This window comes from Urocitellus parryii, chromosome 13 (genome assembly GCF_045843805.1).
Source record: "Urocitellus parryii isolate mUroPar1 chromosome 13, mUroPar1.hap1, whole genome shotgun sequence".
NCBI lineage: Eukaryota > Metazoa > Chordata > Mammalia > Rodentia > Sciuridae > Urocitellus > Urocitellus parryii.
In genome coordinates, this window is record NC_135543.1 from 64635087 (window position 1) to 64655987 (window position 20901).

The following is a 20901-nucleotide window of genomic DNA, read 5'->3' on the forward strand; positions in this document are numbered from 1 at the left end:
TCCAATCATGCGACACAGGAGACCAACTGCACCTTAATGAAAGCAACTCGGTGTGCAATCAGGACCTGTGGGTGGGATCTAAGATCCCAGTACCCATCTACCAGGAGTGGGGGTGGCTAGAGGAAGGGGATCCCTCTCTGACAGCCGTCTTAGTGACGGAAGGCTTCCAGCCAGACAGGCTGCATTTCACACCATGGCCACTAGATGTCCCCAGAGAGGGAGGCGCTACACCACTAGGATCAAAGTAGAACATAGCAATTATTTTTAAAGAAACCGTCTATTTCTATATGCAAGTAAGTACTTGCACTGCACGTTGGATAAGACCAAAGCTTCGAACTAAAAGAGCCTCTGTTAACTCCACACAAAAGAAACCACACCACTTGTAACATCAAAAACATCAACCTCCATGTCAGCAGTTTTGATTTTTAGATTAACAAAATGCAAAGATATTTTAAAACACTGCTGAATTCTAATTTTTTTCCACTTTAAAACATAATATTATCTGTGTACATTTGAAGAATGATGGCACATTATTATGCACAGTTTTTCTGGTAATAACTGCCAGCTAGGTGTTGTGGCTTATGGGGCCCCCAGGAGTAGGGTGCCCAGGTGGAAACCCAAAGGCTTCTTCCTGCTTCTAAAAGTGACCTGAAAAATAACTGATTTACCCGAGGTTAATCTGGCCCGACCACGCCAGTCACGGACAACTCACATGACCTCGCTTACTGTTACTGGTTACCTTTCATGCACCAGCACACACAGAAATTCCACGCAAGTGTTCAGATAATAAAAGATCACTTCTACATGCCTCCTACCAACCTTGGATGAAAACACCTATGTTTTCATCCAAGGTTTCGGGTGCAGAGCTCCCTCCTCAGCGTTGGCCACGGGCACTAGCCTCTGTCTTCCCAGGACAGGCCATGTACTCTAATCTTCCCCGCACTTTCCTGTCCTGGAGATGGCCACCAAGGCCCTGCCCCATGTCTAGGAGGAAGGCGGGCTGCACAGAGGCCAAGAGGAGCCTGTACCTTGCTGGGTTTCCTAGCTGCCCTATCAGCACTAGATTCTGCCCTCTGCCCAGGCCCATTTCTACAGGGTTACGGATGTCCACAACTGAAGTCATGGTAAGAATCCAAAAGGACAGGAGTCACAGGGCTTCTGCCCAGCGGAGCTCATGGAGGCTCACAGAAGGAGACCAAGAACAGACTCGCCCACCTGGCCACCCCCCAGCTGCACAGCGATGGGTGGGAGCTCCTGCACTGGGGGCCCTTCCGGAAGGGCCTCCCCTGTGTGTCCATCTAGTCTGTCCAGCTGTTTATTTGCATCCTTTAAAATAAGCTGGTCAGTCCGCAGAGTTTCCCTGAATTCTGGGAGACATTCTAGCAAATTCCTCAAACTCAAGGAGGGGGTGGTGAGAACCCCAATTTTAGCCAGTTGGAAGGCCTGGGCTTGCTGCTGGTTTGGAAGTGGGAGAGATCTTGGGGACGGAGTCTTCAACTTGTCAGAACTGAAGTCAATCAGGGGACACCGGCTGGCGTCCACTGCAGAATCGATGGCTTCCTCTTACACCCTAAGAGGTCACAGGCGTGACCTGTGTGGTGAGGGGACAGTAGGAGGAGCTCAGTGTGAGTCTGTTTTTTTCCACCCAGGACCAAGGCACATTTTCTGTTTTAATTCTAGATTTCAAAGAATTTCAAGTAATCCCGGCTTCCTCGTCTCTGGGAAGAGCTGTATCCAACTCAGGACCTTGTCACATGCCAGATGCACAAGGTCATGCACATGAAGCATCTTTCTGAAGCTCAGATCTTCCACTAACATCTTCCCAGACATGAGATGGAAACATTCACACCCAGGACAGGTTCCGTTAGCCCCCTGACCGGGAAACCAGCAGGATCCAACTTTCTCCTGTTCCTACCCCTTCAGAAGAATGAGTTGAAAATACAGCAATAGGGCATTTGGGGGGCTGTGAATAGGCAAAATCTGATACTTTGGGGTTTCAATTAAGGAATCCATTACTGCTTCAATAGAATCAAAGGGCCTGCCTCTGGGGCAGAAACCAATTAGGATAATCCTCTTGGGGCCCAGGGGACAGTGCCAGCCACTGGAAGAAACGAACTGGAAGCTGTAATTTCTCAGCAAGATCAAAAAGACCTGCGGAGCTAGCTTCTCAAACATCTAGTCTGTCGACCTAAATCCCATTCTGTATTTTACCTTAGCACTAAACCATCTTGCCTCCTATAATCCAGTTCACCTTCCTGAAGTAGCTTCACTCCAGGTAACTCCATATGCTATACTTACAAACCCCTGGTGGCACAGAGTGCTGTTTCCTAATACTGAGTCCTCTGCCTGATCACATAGAGTGCTGTTTCCTAATACTGAGTCCCCTACCACAAATCGAAAGGAAATCAAACATCCATCCTTCTACCATTTCAGCAATTCTTAGCATACTTTTTTAAAGAGTGTAATAATTTCTTAATTATATTCTCAACTGAGAACAGAGGGTTGGTTATTGAGGAAGGCAAGTTTGACATGCACACTTCGAAGCAGTGAGATGAACCAGACGCTGAGCCCGGATCTCAGGGAGTCCCGCACTGGATGTGCCTGTGACTAACCCTGAGATGCCCGATGAGCATCCATCAGGAAAGAAAGGACTGCCCATGTCCAGGGCCAGTCCCCAAACACAAGGATGTGGTCAAAGCTTGCAATGGCTTCCAGGGCTTTGGAAATGCAGATACTTCAGCCCACGGGGGTGTCCTTTGAGAATCTGCAAGGAAGTAGGATTCTGAAAAATCCACCAGGCCAGAATCAAAGCGTCCTTCCACAGCACTTCCAGAGTTAAAAGGTAACCATGAGAGGTAAAGTGTACATAAAAGAAGAAAAACGTTTGAAACCACGGGCTGTATATAGGGAGAGCCAAATCTGCCTGGCTGCAGAGGATACCAGGCTCAACAGGCTGCCTCCAAGAACAGATGATCTAGCTCAGGAGGCTGAGGCAGGAGAATCGCAAGCTCAAAGCCAGCTTTAGCAACTCAGTGAGGCCCTAAGCAACTCAGCGAGACCCTCTCTCTAAATAAAATATATAAAGGGCTGGGGATGTGTCTCAGTAGTTAAGCTCCCTGGGCTCAATCCCAGTACAAAAAACAAAACAACAGCATTTCTTATTGCACATATTCTATGTGTTTAGCATGTTCTCTATACTATTAAATCACTCAATTCATATAGCTTCATTCCTATAAATCAGTTACTTTAGCTCATTGTTCTCATTTAAAGATAAGACAACTGAGGCTTGGAGAGTTTATATATAACTTGCCCAAGAACCCACAGCTCATAATAAGTGGTAAAGCTAGAGTTCAAACCCAGGTCATCTGAGTCCACAATTCAGGTCCTTAAGTGTGGGATGGCACCAGGACCTGAGTGTCCCCTTAAGACCCACTTCAAAAACTGGCTTCTCCTTAGTTTTTATCCTTAGAGTTGGGAGGAAGCTAAATTGCTGATGATTTTATCATGTTCCCTGACTTGTTCACAATACCTTTACCTTGGTGACATTCATGGATATTGACGACTGATCATAAATCGACCAGAGTCTACTTGTTTTCTAAGAAGCCCTTTAGTAAACGGGAGGAAACGCATGGTCTCGGGCACAGAGTCTAGCCCCTGAGGGACAAGCCCTTGATTGACAGCTCAAAGCAGGGGCTGCCACCACATTACCACTGAGGGGGCTGACTTCTGAGGTTCACCTCTTGATTGCTTCATGCCCTGTGTCAGGGTTTGGATCTGAGTGTCCCCGAAAGCTCCCGAGTTAACGCAGGATTTTCAGAGGTGAGATGATTGGATCGTGAGAACTGGGACCTCATCAGCCTCCAGTCTGACTGGACTGAGTGGTCACTGTAGGCAGCTGAGGTGTGGCTGGAGGAGGTGGGTCACAGGGGCATGGCCTGGAGGGGTCAGCTTCCCCCCACCCGGCTTCCTCGCTGCCATGAAACGAGCAGAGGTCCTCCTCCACCACCTTCCGCCATGATGTTCTGCTTCACCCTGGGTCCTGAGCAATGCGCCCCCATGGACTGAACCTCTGAGACCCAAGTACATTTCTCCTCCTCTAAGTTGTCCTTGTTGGGTATTTTGGTCCCAGCCACGAAAAGCTGATTAACATGCTGTGATTGGGTGGTAAAGGGCCAGGCAGACAACAAAAGCGGATTCTTATCACGTTTATGATGAAATGAGAAAGACTGAATCCTCGCAGGGAAAGAAGCTGGGCTGAGTTGATGTGTATGACTCGGGTGTTTTGGTTTGTCTGTTTGTTTTGTTTTATTTTCAAAGAGGAAAAACACAGAGAGGGAGATGGCTTGACAAAGGGTGGCTCACAAATGTGGCTTTTTTGTTTTCCTCTCTAGGTTAAATGTTCTCCATCAACAAGAGACATCTACAGATATTTAATTCAACTGATGCCTCCAGCAATGGCTAAGTACCTAAGGACCTTCCCACTACAGAAAGGCAATGTCTGGAAAGGACACATTCATTAAGATATTGTCGGTCTTGAAAGAGTCACCTCATTGTAAAGCAGACGGTAGGAACAAGATGGCAACCTTACGGTGGGGACCATGGTGGAACAGCTCCATCTGGGACCTGACACCAGGTCCAAAGCCAGGTGGGGAGGGCCACAGAGCCAGGCCCTCAAACATGGTGGACTCAGGCAAGTCCAAGGCAACCCCTGGCTACCAGAAGAAGCCAAATCAGCTTGTCCCTGTAGGAAAGTTTCTAAAGTTCCCAATTTCAGGACACAGGACTGATTAAGATAAAGCAATATGCTCACAATTGCAGGTCACCAAACACAGGAAAGCAAACAACAATGACAGTTACCTAAGACGAAAACTCATACTGAGTTTCCTAAGAACTGAAGGTATTGGAAATTTATTCTGTGAAGCCAGTATCACACTCACACAAAACCAGACAAAGTCACATCAAGGAAAGAAAAACTAGAGACCAATATCCCTGAGGTACTTGGATGCAAAAATTCTTAATAATATGTTAGCAAATTGAGTTCAACAACATATTAAAAGTATATGCCACGGCTCAGTTAGTTTTATTCCATAGATGCAAGGGTGGTTTAACATACACAGATCAATAAATATAACTCTTCACATTAACAGAATTCAGGACAAGGATCACTTAGTAATCTCAATAGTTGCAAAAAAGGCCTTTGACAAAATTTGAAACCCATTCATAATAAAAACACTGAAGAAACTAGGGATAAAAGGACCCTACATAACATCATAAAGACGACATACAGAAAACCCACAGCAGACCTCCTAGTAAATGGGAGAACACTGATAGCATTTCCTCTAAAATCAGGTCAAGACAAGGATGTCCCCGTTACCACTCCTATTTAACATAGTGCTAGAAATTCTAGCCCCAGCAGTCAGGCAAGACAAGGGAATAAAAGATATGAAAAAAGGAAAATATACCTAGAAGACCCAAAGAACTACACCAAAAGACTGCTAGAAATAACAAACAATTTTGGCAAAGTAGCAGGTTACAAAATCAACATACAAAAATCAATAGCTTTCCTAAACACCAGCAATGAATCTGCTGAGAAAGAAAGAAACCAGGAAAACAATTCCATTTATAATAGTCTCAAAAAAAAAACAACAACAACCAAACAAACAAACAAACAAAAAACCTAGGAGTAAATCTAACCAAGGAGGTGAAAGACCTCTACAATGAAAACTATAAAACACAGAAAAAATAAATTGAAGAAGACACAAGAAGATGGAAAGCCCTCCCATGTTTGTGGATAGGCAGAATTAATATTATTAACATGGCCGTATCACCACAGGCAATATGCAAATTCAATACAATTCCCCATCAAAATACCTAAGACAGTCTTCACAGAACTAGGAAAAAAATAGTCCTAAATCTCATTTGGAAGAATAAAAGACTCAAAATGGCCAAAGCCATTCTAAACCAAAAAAGCAATGCTGGAGGCATCACAATCCCTGACTTGAAATTATACTACAGAGCTACGGTAACAAAAACTACATGGTACTGGCCTAAAAACAGACAGAGAATAATGGTGCAGAATAGAAGCTAAGAGATAAATCCAGACACCTTCATTCATCTGATCCTTGACAAAGATGGCAAAAACATACACTGGAGAACAGACAGCTTTTCCAACAAATGGCACTGGGAAAACTGGTTATCCCCATGGAGATGAATGAAACTAGACCATTATTTCTCACCCTACAGAAAAGTCAGCTCAAAATGAATCAAAGACCTAGAAATTAGATCAGAAACTCTGCAACTCCTAGAATAAAATATAGGATCAACATTCCAACATATAGGCACAGGCAACAAATTTCTCAATAGGACCCCTAAAACTCAGGAAATAATGCCAAGTTAATAAATGGGATGGCATCAAATTAAAAAGCTTCTGTACAGCAAAGAAAACAATTTAAAATGTGAAGAGAGAATCTACAGAATGGGAGAAATTCTTTGCTAGCTACTCTTCTGACAGAAGATTAATATCTAGAATATATAAAGAAAATTTACACCAAAAAATCAAATAAATGGGCAAATTTAATAGTCACCTATCAAAATAGGAAATATAAATGGCCAACAAATATATGAAAAAGTGTTCAACATCATTAGCAATTAGGGAGATACAAATCTAAAAACTGCACTGAGATTTCATCTCATACCAGTCAAAATAGCAGTCATCAAAACTATAAATAATAAGAAATATTGGAGAGTATATAAAGAAGTTGGTGATACTATAAATTAGTACAACCACTATGGAAATTGGTATGGAGGTTACTCAAAAGTCTAGGCATGGATCTACCATATGAGCCAGCTAGACCACTCCTCAGTATTTATCCTGAAGAATTAAAGTCAGCATACTATAGTGAGACATGCATGACCATGTTCAAAGCAGCACAATTCACAATAGCCAAACCATGGATCCAACTTAGGTGCCCATCAGTGGATGCGTGGTATGCACAATGGAGTTTTATTCAGCCATAAAGAAAGACAAAAGTATGTCATTTGCAGGAACATGGGTAGGACTAGAGACCATTATAAGTCAAACTCAGAAGGTTAAGGGTCATGTTTTCTCTCATATGCAGAAGCTAGAGAGGAAAAAAAAGATAGATGGGGAGTAGGCCTCATGAAAATCAAAGAGGAAAGAGAGTAAGGGGCAGGAGGCGGTGAGGGAGGGGAAATGCTGGGAGGTGATATTGGCCAAATTATATTGTTATATTGTAATATTGTGTTGTGTGTACATGAACAGATAAGAACAAATCCCATCAGTATGTACAACTATAATGCACTAATTAAAAAACGGGGAGGAGAAGACCCAACCCAGAACTCCAGATATTGGAATCATCAAACACAGAATATAAAATAACTATGTGTGTAACACTCAAGAAATAAAAGGTATAATCACAAAGACTAGTGAAAGAATGTTAGGAATGAATAGATAAGTTAGAAAAAAATCTGTGGCACTTGTATAAATAGAATATAAGATACTTTAAAATTTAAATAACAGGATAAACATTAAATTAGACACAGTTAAAGAGAGAATTAATGATTGGAAGATACACATGAACGCTTCTCATACAACTATACTAGAGGTAATTACAGTCAAGTTTGAGAATTAAAATGCTGACCAAAGAAATCATGAATTGTCTTAGTCCATTTACACATAACGAAAAGGAGTATATTCATCTTTTTCCCATAGGAAAAAATCTTTTGATGAGTAATCCCTGAGACAGTAATTGAAAGACCCTTTCAATATGGGTTAAGACTTGGATTCCTGCGTACTAGTGGAGCCTGGCTTACTTCTCTCAAGAGGAAAACTGCAGTGCTAGAGAGGGAAAGAAGGGGTACAGCTGATGTTTCCTGTTTATTATTTTGCCCTATTTGAATTATTTACTAATAATTTATTTTACTACTCATGCAAAGGAATTTTCCAAGTTTTTAGAAGATCAAAAAGGGCACAAGAGCTCTCAACAGATAAAGATATTTCAATAACAAAACCTTAATTATTGAACGACTGTGCAGCCTGGACATCTCTCCTCAGAAACTTCCCTGAATACTGCAAGTACAGCACTAGGGGAAAAGGTTGTCATTGCTATATATTTATGTGAGGAATGAATCTTGGGCAACTGAGGTCATGGTGACAAAGACAAAAACCTGGCACTGAACTCTAGATGTCAGCTGACTTTTCTTTTCAGATGAACTTTCAAAAATCAATAGGCAATGTCATGTTCTGGAGTAGAATGTGATATTAGCATCACTTTCAAAGTCAAAACAGTTTTGTGCTTGCTTCTAACCTCTTGGCTGAGCTCTCAGTGTCCTGGATCAAGGTCAACCCCTTTTCTGTAGGATCCCTTATATCCACAGGGCATTGGTTCCAGGACTCCCGTGGACACCCATATCCACAGATGCTAAGTCCCTTACGGAAAATGGTGCAACGCTGTTATAAAACCTGTGCCCATCCTTCTGTACTTTAAAATATCTCTAGGCCACTAATAATGCCTAAGACAATGCAAACTCAATGTGAATACGTATTAAACTGAATTGCCTAGAAAATAATGACAAAAATTAAAAGTTGGTCAGGCTCAGTATAGACTTAATTCTTTTCGAGTATTTTCTATGCACTTTTCATTGAATCTGCAAATGCAAAGCCTGTGGAAATGGGGAGCAGAATGGACTTTGTGGAGAAACATAGATAAACCTGGACAAAGGGACTTGGACAGATCAGGAGAGACGATATTGGACTTGTCAAGAGACCACTGACCAATACTTCTTCTTATCTATGGTTTCTTACCCCAAAAAACAGGAAAGAAGAAACTGCAGGACAAACAGGACATTCTTCCACTGGTTGAACTCAGTAGCCTATTATTAAAAAGAAACGAGTGATTAGATTAATGACATTGCAGTTCAAATCTGTGAGTCTGGGTACAAAAACCATCTTTCCAAAATCAAAATCCAATTTTAAAAGTCCTAGGTCACACAAGTTATGTGACAATGGACAAATTTACTTCCCTCCCCAAATCTCAAGTTCATTGTACAAAATGGGAAATCCGGGGGGAAAAAACCTTCCTGCACAGGCTGATGTGAAGATGAAGTGAAGTTGAACTTCGAAGGTGACAAGCTCAAAAAAATCAGTAACATTGGCAAGGAAAGTTCAAGTTCACAGACTGTTTTCAAGAATTTACATCATGGACAAATGAGCTAGTATTTGCTATTTACATAGCAATCAAATAATGGAAGGTGAAGAATATGATAGACAAGTTTAAATAAACCATGTAGAAATGACAGGTAACAATAAAAAGGAGTATTATGATTTTTCTCTTGCCTGCATCCAAAACTGATTTATTTCCGCCCCATCCCCCTCTCCTTCCCCCCTCTCCCCCTCCTTCTCCCCTCCCCCTCTCTCTCCTTCCCCTCCCCCTCCCCTTCCTCCTCCTCCTCCTTTTTTTTTGGTAGCAGGTATTGAACCCAGGAGCACTTAACCACTGAGCCACATTCTCAGCCCCTTTCATTTTTATTTTGAGGCAGGGTCTTGCTAAGTTGCTCAGGACTTCCCAAATTTGCTGGGGCTGGCTTTGAACATGTGATCCTCCTGCATCAGCCTCCCACGATACTGAGATGCACCACTGCATCCGGCTCAAAACTGATTTTAAGGCGACTCAAGACCACTGAAGCAACGTGCTCAATAACATGCTTAGATCAAAGTTCTATTCTCTTTCTACTAAGCAATACTTTGCTAGCCAAGTTTTAGCAACTGAATCATTTAAAACTATTTAAATATGTTTTCAAATTGTTATTCAAATTTTTAAACAATTAAAAGGGAATTCTCTCCTCCAATTCATACAGCCTTGCACACTTTGCTGACACTGACTCATTAGTAATACTCTGCCCCGTCTCCTAACAAAAAGATACACAAAAACTCAGAAAGTCAAGGGTCCTATGTGGAAGCTAGGTAGAAAAAGGGTAGAAAAGGAGGTATCTCATAAAAAAAAAAAGAAGAAGAAGAGAGACCAGTAGAATGGAGGAAAGGAACTAGAGGAAGGAGGGAACAAAGGAGAGAGAAAATACTGGGGAGAGAATTAGCCAAGTTACATTGTTGTACTGTGTGCCTGTAGGAATACGTAACAAGGAATCTCGATCATGTTCAATTATAATGCACCATAAAGATGTTTTAATAAAAACAAAAAGAAAAGATAGACATTAAACGTTGATAATTGTTGAAACAGGGGATGGGCACATGGGGTTTGTTTATTATTCTCTATGCGTCTATATGTGCTTCAAATTTCCATCATTAAAAAACAAAACTTTTTAATGCATACTTTGGGAGCCTGGGTGTAGCTCAGTGGTAAAGTTCGTGCTTAGCATGGGTGAAGCTCTGGGTACATTTACTCTTCACCCAATTTAGTTTTTACAAATTTTAGCTTTGTTTCTTTTTTAAAAAAATATATTTTTTATTAGTTGCTGATGGACCTTTATTTACTTATTTATATGTGATGCTGAGAATCAAACCCAATGCCTCATACTTGCTAAGCAAGTGCTCCACCACTGAGCCCCAGCCCCAGCCCCAGTATTGCTTCTTTAGTTATAACTGGGCAAGGAGGCACATGCCTTTAATCCCAGCTACTTGGGAGGCTAAGGCAGGAGGATAATAAATTCAAGGCCAGCCTGGGCAACTTAACAAGATCCTGTCTCAAAAGAAAATAAAAATAAGGGGCTGGGGATGCGGCTCACTGGTAGGGTGCTTGCCTAGCATGCATGAGGCCCTGGGGGTTTTGGGTTGTTGTTTTTGTTTTGGTAACAGGGATTAAACCCATGAGCCTTAACCACTGAACAACACCCCAGCACTTTTTGAATTTTATTTTGAGACAGGGTCTCACTAAATTGTTTTAGTACCTAAGTTGCTGAGGCTAGCTTTGAACTTGCAATCCTCCCGAGCTGCTAGGACTAAAGGTGTGCACCACCAGGCCCGGCTGAGGCCCTGGGTTTGATCTCCGGCATCACAAAAGTAAGTAAATAAAGGACTGGGAAAGTAGGTCCATGGTACAACATGTGTCTAGCACCCATGAAGCCCTGGGTTCAATGCCCAGTACACAAAAATAACATCATCATAATAATAATGCTGTACTAGTGGCATTTTGAGAAATAATCTAGCATAATAAAACAGGAAATAATTAAAGGTGAGTAATAATAAAGTAGTTCTTCCTTTAGACTTACTGTTGCAGTCCAAGTATGTTGGAGTATTTCCTTCACATGTAAAAACTATAATAACCCTTATATCTTATAGAGTGCAAGAGGCCTAACATATTCAAATAGTCTTTGTCTTTTATTTTTCATTAAATTCGAGTCATTAATTAATTTTGAGATGAGGTCTTGCTGTGTTACCCAGACTGGTCTCAGACTCCTGGGCTCAAATGACCCTCCTGCTTCAGCCTCCCGAGAAGCTGGGACTTCAAGTGTGGGCCTCCGTACCCGGCTCGTCCCTGTCTTAACGTGGTTTGATTTTGGTACTTTGCAATGATGTGAAAGTGAGGCTCATTCAGGAGGAACCATCTTCTTCATGGTGCACTTGGGGGTTTTTTATATTGTTACCCTCATTCATCAACTACAATACACTAGATGTACTTGGGACCTACTGCAGGGATTCATGGCTAAGCAAAGTTCACCCACTGAGTATTTTCCAAGGGCCTGATATGTCAACAAGAGGAGCTGTCATCTCCGACCTCACTGTTCAGAGGTAAAACCAAGGTGCTGTTAAAAGACCTGCCAAGGATGTGAATCCAGAGTCCCGACTGAATTGCCAGGGTGGTGAGTCACCAGCAAGTTTGCCACTACCTCTCCTTCTCCCTCTTTCCTGCTCCCAGTCCACCAGGAAAAAGGACTCAACCTATTTTTCCTATCATTAAAAAGAAGAGTGAACCTTTGTTCTAGCCCATCCTTCAGTCTCAGTACAGTTAACCCAGATGTGGCCGAGAAGGAGGAGCTTTCTATTGTAGGCTCCCAGATGCTCACAAATTCCCAAGCTTTACCTGATTCAACAAACAAAGAGCACTCACCATGCTCTTCTACAAAGTTGCTCATGTTTTTGCATCCTGATTATGGTACATATCCTGCATCTTCCAGCATCTCTTATCAGATATTTTAAAATTAAATAAAATATCTTATCAGATATTTTAAAATTAAAATATAGTCACATTTTTTACTTTAACTTTTTACATGAATTAAAAGTTTAAAAATATTTGTCATTTTAGAGAACCCCCCCCTTGCTTGTAGTTGTAGATGAACACAATGCCTTTATTTTTATTGTTTATTTTTATGTAGTTCTAAGGATAGGCGCAAGCACTCTACCACTGAGCTTCTCTTCTGGTTATAAATGTCTTCCATTTCTCTTATAATTTTTATTAATAGTAAGCTTATAAATCGAACTCTTTGATCCATTTGGAATTTTAGTAAAAACTAAGCACTAAGGTGGGGAAGGGAAGTTCTGTTTGAAATCTTCAGAGTCTGTCAAAGGGAAGAGGAAAGATGGGGTCAACACTGGGGTTCTCCAACACACGGAGAAGAGAAGGAGGATATTCTTCCTGAATGTCAGGATTTAACAAATTTCAGATGCTCCTTGACTCACCCATAGGGTCACTTTCCAACCCACCACCATCAGTTGAATATGTCATAAGGCAAAAATGCACTGATACACTGACCTACTGAAAGTCAGAGCTGAGCCTGGCCTACCTGCACTCACCCGGAGCCCACAGTTGGGCGGTATCAGCTGAGCAAACCCTGATCTGTGTGTGTGATCACGTGTGTGGCTGCCTGGCAGCCGTGGCATCTGGACAGAGGTTCATACCACACCAGCGCTCGCACAGAAGAACAAAACACAAAATGAAGTATGGCTCCTCCTGAATGAGCCTCATTTTACATTACTGCCAAGTACAAAAATCAAACCACGTTTAGATGGGGACTAGCCAGCTGCGGAGGCCCACACCCGAAGTCCCAGCTTCTGGGGAGGCTGAAGCAGGAGGGTCATTTGAGTCCAGGAGTTTGAGACCAGTCTGGGCAACACAGCAAGACCTCATCTCAAAATCAATTAATGACTCGAATTTAATGACAAATAAAAGACAAAGACTATTTGAATATGTTAGGCCTCTTGCACTCTATAAGATACAAGGGTTATTATAGTTTTTACATGGGAAGGAAAGAAACATGAACAGTTTCTCTATCCAAACAAAATAACTGCCGTTACATACAGCAAAGACTGTGTTTCTAGGGCCAGAGGGCCTGGATCTATCCATCGCCTGCGGTTCTTGGAAGTTTCTTAAACACTAAGCCCTAAATTCCTTGCTATAAAATGGGATTCACAGCAGTACTTCCTCTCCCCAGGATGGTTCTAGGAATGTCATGAGATAGTTCATGAACGATGCTTTGAAACACACAGATATATAACAGTTCCTCAATAAATATTAACTATCACACGAGAAAATAGGAGAATGGCGCATAATCATTGCAAGCCTGTGGCAGCTTCCGAAAACCCCAGGCTACAAGTTTAGAAGTCAATGATTTGGATGTGGGAATACACGTTCCTACAGAAGTGGTATTATAAGCTGTATTCCCAGGCCGTTTTACCCATAAGTTCCTAATATTTCTTTTGTCACTCATCATAGTGCTCCTACAGGAAAATATGCTCTTAGTCCCGAGTAGGCATTCTAGGAGTGTGTAAGAATTTCTAAACTTTTTTTTTCCCATGCAAGGATCAAACCCAGGCAAGCCTTTTACCACTGAGCCATATCCCCAACTCAAGTGTGTACATTTTCATTCCTAGAATTAAATATATCTCTGAAACAGCTACAAGACACCAGAATTCCAGAACAGATAACTTCCAGTGATTCAACAGAACAACTCATTTCTATTCTATAATAATGAAATAGACACACCACTAGGGCCACTTTGTTGAGACTCATAATTTTGTGTAAGGTCGCTGACACCAACTTGGTTTAAAATGGACTAATGACAGGTAAAAAATAAATATTGTGTTTTCAGACATTGCGTCTGCTGGAGAGGTGCTGGGGGGAGGAGCTCGCTCCGTCTTCCAACACTGAACTCACCGTGAGTCCCGGGTTCACACAGTGTCCCTGCTAACCTGAGACAGAGAGCTCTTTATCAAAACGGATGCCTGTTGGCAGGTTTTGATATAAATACATGGACACGGCTGTTCACCCCTGGGGATTTGGCTACTGGGCCCTTCTGTGGCTTCCAGCTTCTGGGGGAAGAACTGTGTAGCTGAAGGAAGAGCAATGAGCCCGGCCTTCTACCCCAGAAGTCCTGCAGCCCCAAATCCTTCAGAGCCTGAAAGGGCTGCAAATACGATCAACTTCGATGACTGTGCTCATTGTTACAATAGAAGAACTGTCCTCTCAGAAGCCCCCTGAACCAGCCACCCAGTCCAGCAAAGGGAGGGTTAACACCTGGCCAGAAGGGGGACAGTGAGCAGAGGCAACCTGATGGGATTTTCCCCTCACCCCCCATTTCCTACATGAACTTAAACATCACCTCTCAATACAGGCAAAATTCATAGAAGCTGCCCAAGCACGGTGGTGCACGCCTGTCATCCCAGCAGCAGGCCTGGGAGGCTGAGGCACGAGGATCACAGGTTCAGAGCCAGCCTCAGCAACTTGGCGAGGTCCTGAGCAACTCAACAAGACCCTGTTTCCAAATAAACTATAAAAAGGCTGGGATGTGGCTCAGTGGTTAAACAACCCTGGGTTCATTCCCTAGTACCAAAAAAAAAAAAAAAAATCATAGAAGCTGTGGGGCTTTCAACTTAGAGGAGTCGGGGCGTGTATCCCTGGAAGCCGTCATGATGAACCTTAACATGGGGAGTGGTCATTCCCTGGCAGACCTGTCCTCCTCTCCCTCCCACTGGGCCTGACACCTTAAGGCTGGCTGAGTATCCCTCATCTGCAATGCTTGGGACCAGAAGTGCTTCAGATTTCTTTTTTTATTTTAAATATGTAATGGGTGAAAAAAATAATAAGACATCTTGGGAATGGAACCCAGGTCTGAACATGAAACTCACATGTGTTTTATATACCGTGATCACATGTAGCCTGAAGGTAATTTTATTCATTATTTTTAGTGTGCCTACATTTTTACTGTGACCCACCACAAACGATTCAGGTGTGGAATTTTCCATTCGTGGTGTTGCAGTTGGCACTCGGGAAGCTTTACATTTGAGAGTAGACAGAGATATTGGGCCTAATTGACCATCTTATCTGTCTTTCATGAATAAGCATTGGCTAAGTTAAGCAGGGCAAATTCAGAAAGAACAATACCTTTCCAACAGCCAAAGGTAGACCCTGGAATGTTTAGATGTACAAATGGTACGATGTCTGGGGTCTCTTTTAAAATACTGCAGAAGCGGGAAGAGGTGAGGCTGGATGGGAACAGATAAAATCAGCACAACGAAATGCCAAGAAGCTAGGGACCGAGAGAGGACAGTTCATGGAATTATTCTCCCTACTTTGCAAATGTTTCAAAATGTCTATAATAAAAATAACAAAGAAACCCATTTTTAAACTATCAAAATTTCTTTCCCAAGGAAGTAATTTTCCCAGGGTCCCCACATCAACAAAGAAGGACAGTGGGACTCAGACTCAGATTTTGATTGTTGTTTTCCAAAAATTTGCAAGTCCTGAGTTCTTGTCAACAAGATCCTGCTGCCTCCATGTGTCTAAGGGTGTTAAATATCAGGCACATCAAACACCTTTTTCTTTTTTAATGTGGTGCTGAGGATGGACCCAGTGCCTACCACTGAGCTACAACCACAGCCCTCAAATAGCTTTTGATTTTCTTTTTGAAATGGAGTCTCATTCTGTTGCCCAGGCTGGTCTTGAACTATTCTTCCCACCTCAGCCTCCAGAGTATCTGGGACCAGGGTACATGACACCATGCCCAGCTCCCAGACATAACATTTTATGTACCTTCCTGGTAATTCTATATACATAGGGATCTGAGGTGTGTGTGTGTGTGTGTGTGTGTGTGTGTGATCCTATATACTATATATAAGATATACATGTATGCATTTTATTTCAGTGAGTACCAAATGTTAAATATTGAAATTTTAAAAGATGGCTAAGGAAAGTTGTATTGACCATTTTATCCACTTACCTGCTGAAGGTCTCCGGTGGAGACACTAATAATAAGAGTTGGAATGATCATGAAGCAGGCATTATAGAAAAGCACCCCATATTTCCCTAGTTCCTACAAAAACAAAGAAAACCCCACTGAATTTCAGAATACAAGCATTAAATTTCCTGGAGCTATTCATTCAACTACGAATCTACACAACGTTAGAACATGTATTCTCACCGACTCTCTACTGGAATATTTTATAACAAATTCCCAACAGAAAATGCTTCATTTCAATTGTATTTTGGTTTCAGAATAAATATTTATTTTACACCAAAAACTACAGACAAAATGGATGAAATGAAAAGGAGGCCAAGTTTCCACCCCCTTGGACATTCTGACTCTGTGAGCTTTTCTTTTTGTTTTAAAGAAATCTGGAACACAGTAAAGGAGATGAAAACTGTTAACATAAACAGCTCCTTTAAAACATCTGCCGTCTGCACTGAAGAAGAGCCCTGGTGTATTCACTTCCACAGGAGAGGCCACACCACCTCTCCACCAACAAGGCTGACCTATTGTGGTTTTTCAAAAGGCAACAAACATGTTTTTGTAAAACCGCCACCAATAAAAGAAACAAATGGCCATACAGATTAAAAAAAAAAAAAAAGGCCTGTCAGGGAGAACTCCCTCCTTCTACACAAAGAACCAGGAACAAAGAGCCATATGGCCGGCTCATCCTCCACAGCTTCCTGGAACAGCTGGGGCCCCCACTGCGGCAGACCCAGGCCAGAGAGCTCCGGGCCGGCCCCTGGGGATCAGAGGAGGCAGGTCCTGCTGGAGGACCACCAGGGATCCTGTCCAGGCTACTCGTGTCATGGGTGAGGAAGCTGAGGTTGGAGAAGCTGAGGTTCAAAGTCACCATGGCCAGGGAGAGCGGGGTCTGTCCCACCCGCAGACTCCACACTCTCCAAACAAGTGTCCCGCCCCGGACTTTGCCGTGGTCACTGGTGACCGAGCTGACGGAGCCATGATGTGCTCTGCTGTTGTCTGTACATTGGGACTGTGACAACTTCTCCCCTCCTATCTAATTTTCACCCCAAATTTTCCAAGACTAAGAGTAACAAGAACATACACAGATAAGATAATTAGGATGAAATGAGTGATTGATCAATCGTATTACATAAACTATGTGCCAACTGTAGAAATCCATTTTTCCATTTTTCGCATCTTCTTGGGGGCAGATGGTAAAGCCTAAAGCCACAGGAGGGAAGACCCGGTACCTTTGGGTCCATTTTCTGCTTGGTATAGACTCCATTTGCTGCCGTGAAGATATCATTTAGGAATACAATGGCGTAGCCTTCCAGGTTAAAAGCAAGGTCAGACCTGGTAGGAGAACAAAAGACAGGGGGGTTATTCAGGAACTCCTCCTCCCTTGGCCTCAAAGCCTGCCTGCTTTTCCTAATCAAACCCACATCCAACCCCAGTAACAACCTAGCAACGCTTATACGGCATATTTTCCCTTCACTGCTGGAGAAAGGTTAATTTTGCCTCCAGACAAAAAGAAAACCAGCCAATCGGGTGGCTTCAACTTAATTACACAGAGCTTATGACCCAGGGACTGTACCCATCCCCCTGCAAGCCCTGTCTTGCTCTCTGGAAGTCAGCGTGATAACGGGGAACCCTGACTCTCCTAAGGGGAGACCCACCAATGGCTCTGCTTATTGCTGTGAACAGGGCCATCCCCAGGGTGCAGCCCTTGTGGGACAGCAGGGGAGGGACTGGGTAAGAGGGCCCTATGAGGACGGGATACCTCCATCTGCTGCCAAACAGTGCCCTGTCCATCTAAAGGGCAAGGCAGACACCCCCAGGGTCTACAAAACTCTTCCCAAGCCATCCTATTCCTGTGGTTTTTGAAACAATCTTTTAAAAAAAATAATGCCAATATAAAAATGTTTGGGGGATATGACATAGGTGTTAGAGAACAGTAATTGATATATGATGGGATTCACACACTTGCACTTCATCCTTATAGACAATACCAGACCCTTGTCAGAATTCACAACTATCAACTTCCAGGGAAGATAAACTTTCCCTCTATCCTGTTAGGTTCAGTACCTGGGGGCCTGTGAATGAATGAATGTAGGAATGTGGGAATTAACATATTATGGACAGATGGATGAATGGATTGACAGGATTTCACTAAGTTGCCCAGCTAGCCTCCCACTCCTAGCCTCAAGCAATCCTCCTGCCTCAGTCTCCTAGAGGTGTGGCCACCACAGCCAGCTGGGTCTGACTAATTGACAAAAGACAGATCAACAGGAAAAAAAAGGAACACAAACCTTATTCGAATTTTACATGCACAGGAGTTCACAGAAGAGTAAACCCCAAAGAAACAGCTTGACAGGGGGACTCACATGACATTTTAACAAAGGATAGAGGGTTGGACATCAAGGGACAAATAAATTGTGGGAAGTGACTAGGAAATATGCAAGGGGAATAACGGAGGAGAAAGGTTGCTGGGGTTTGAGGTGTGGATTCATTTCGGGGCTGCCCGGCTCTCTCTTCAGTGGGAAGAGCTGCCCTCCTCCTCTCTCCGGGGCAGAAGGGGCCACCTCCACAAAGACATTTATGCCTGACTCCGAGGCCTCCGCTGATTCCCAGTTGCCTTTAGCTCAAAATAACCTTCATCCCAAGGTGGCATATTGTGTGGTGGCGTATTTGGACTCCCCCGCAACATCGAAATAAGATCATCTCCAACCAAAGGGAACACAATAGAGAGGCCAAAACTGCATCAAAATCTGCATGCCAATTAAATCACATTTTTGCTTGAGACTTCCACTGGTATTACCACCTACAAATATCTTTGTGGGAATGCACATCGCTTTCAGGTTATTATCATACATCAGAATTCTCCAGTTCCATCACAGAAAGGGGATTTTCCTCCAAGTAAGGGTCTTTACATCTCTTGCCCACTCACGCCTGACTCATCATGGAGAAGCGTCTGCGCTCCACAACACAGCAGAGTTATGTTAAAACAAACGGAGGCTGGGGTGCAGCTCAGTGGTGGAGCACCTGCTTAGTGCGCATGCGTCCCCACGTCCATCCCCAGCACTGCACAAAGAAACTCATCTGACTTTGGCTTGAGGACGTCTCCCAAGGAGAGTCCTCACACCATGCACCACAAGCTAGCTTAGTACCTAGACTGACTGACTGAAAGCCGAGGTTTGACAACACACAGCTGAGTCTCAGGCCACCACCAGGCTTGAGTCAGTGCAGGCAGTCAACTCTTGAGACCGTGCTCGGATAAGGCGAAGGCTCAGTCCAGCTGCCTCTGTGCCTCACTTCCATTGTCCGTCCATAAGGCTGCCTGGTGCACTGCTGGACGGAGCTCTCTGAGTCTACGCTGGCTCTGAGAGTTACAGAATTTCCAGACTGTTCCTTTGCTCCAATACACTCTGCTAAATTTGTCTAAAGTGTCTCTGTTAACAGCTGGATAAGGAGGAAAAGTCAGGAGTCTAGAGGCATGGGGAGAAGAGGTCTGGAGGGGCTGAAGGAAATTCCCAGAGTCCTCAGCCTCCCCATGTTGGGGGGCCAGGGGTTCCCGACAGCCATGTTCCCACACCCGGCAGGGTGACCTGGTCTCAGGTGTCTTACCCATCAGTCATTTAGGCCAGTACTAAGTGCACAGAAGTGGGAGTGATTTACTTGCTATATAATCAGAGCAGATTCATTGTTGTCATGTAGAGTCATCTGAAGACGATTCTACTTCAATTTTTTTCTGGCCATGTGACTTGCTTTGAAAAAAAGAATGGAGGAGGAGGAGGTGACACTTGGAACTTCTGGACAAAAGCTTTACTTTACTTTGCACATGAGGAAACTGGTGCCCAGAGAAATTAGAAACAGCTTAGAACCCAGGAAATTTAACTGCAGGCATACATTAGGCACCATACTATAAAAGACAGGAAGCCAGGCACACACCTGTAATCCCAGTGACTCGGGAAGCTGAGGCAGGAGGATCAAGAGTTCAAAGCCAGCCTCAGCAAAAGCAAGGTGCTAAGCAACTCAATGAGACCCTGTCTCTAAATAAAATACAAAATAGGGCTAGGGAGGGGGTTCAGTGGTCAGGTGCTCCTGAGTTCAATCCCCAGTGCCCACACCCCCCCTCCAAAAAAGACAGGAATCTGAGTATTCTATACACTTGCAAATGCAAATTTAGACTCCTCATTCCTGCTTTTGCATATTAACAATTAACGTAACCATTGGCTTGTGCCCCAAACATACAACACGGTTAAATGACAGCATTCTACCCCTGGGGTCGTCATACTCCAACAGTGTTGGCCCACAGCCCAAAACACTTCATGATACCTCTAAGGATGATAAAACAACACTAAAGGGCTTCATAAATCTGTTCTGGGATTTTCTGATGCTGGAAATTGAATCCAGGGCCTCATGTAGGCTAAGCACACGCTCGACCACCGAGCTACACGGCCCCCAACCCAAATCTGTCATTTTTCATCAGATACCTAAGAACAGTGCAAGTAAAATTTTTCAATTGAAGACATTTGGTAATAAAATTAAGCAGTTACTACTTTTCTGTGAAAGAGAAAATGGCTGTGCTAATGCTAATGTCCGGCGATGCTTGCTGTATTCATGCTCAGAAATATCCTGGCCACTGAGGGAGCCCGTGGGACACTCACAGGAACACTCACAGGACAGCATGGGGATTCCACTGACCTCAACAGCTTTGCCTCC

The 20901-nt window shown here is 43.3% G+C and overlaps 1 protein-coding gene across 4 annotated transcripts in view; it reads right to left on the reverse strand.

Annotated features, from left to right (window-relative positions):
* Slc35d2 (solute carrier family 35 member D2) overlaps positions 1-20901 on the reverse strand; it is a 51425-nt gene that overhangs the window by 6601 nt on the left and 23923 nt on the right. For 3 of the 4 annotated variants that reach the window (XM_077792237.1, XM_077792240.1, XM_077792239.1), the window contains exons 7-9: positions 17430-17532; positions 16189-16281; positions 8825-8892 (exon numbers count right to left, since the gene is read on the reverse strand). In XM_077792237.1, coding sequence (XP_077648363.1) covers positions 8825-8892; positions 16189-16281; positions 17430-17532 — 264 coding nt within the window. The remainder of the gene's footprint in view (positions 1-8824; positions 8893-16188; positions 16282-17429; positions 17533-20901) is intronic. The other variant, XM_077792238.1, reaches the window with a different exon arrangement.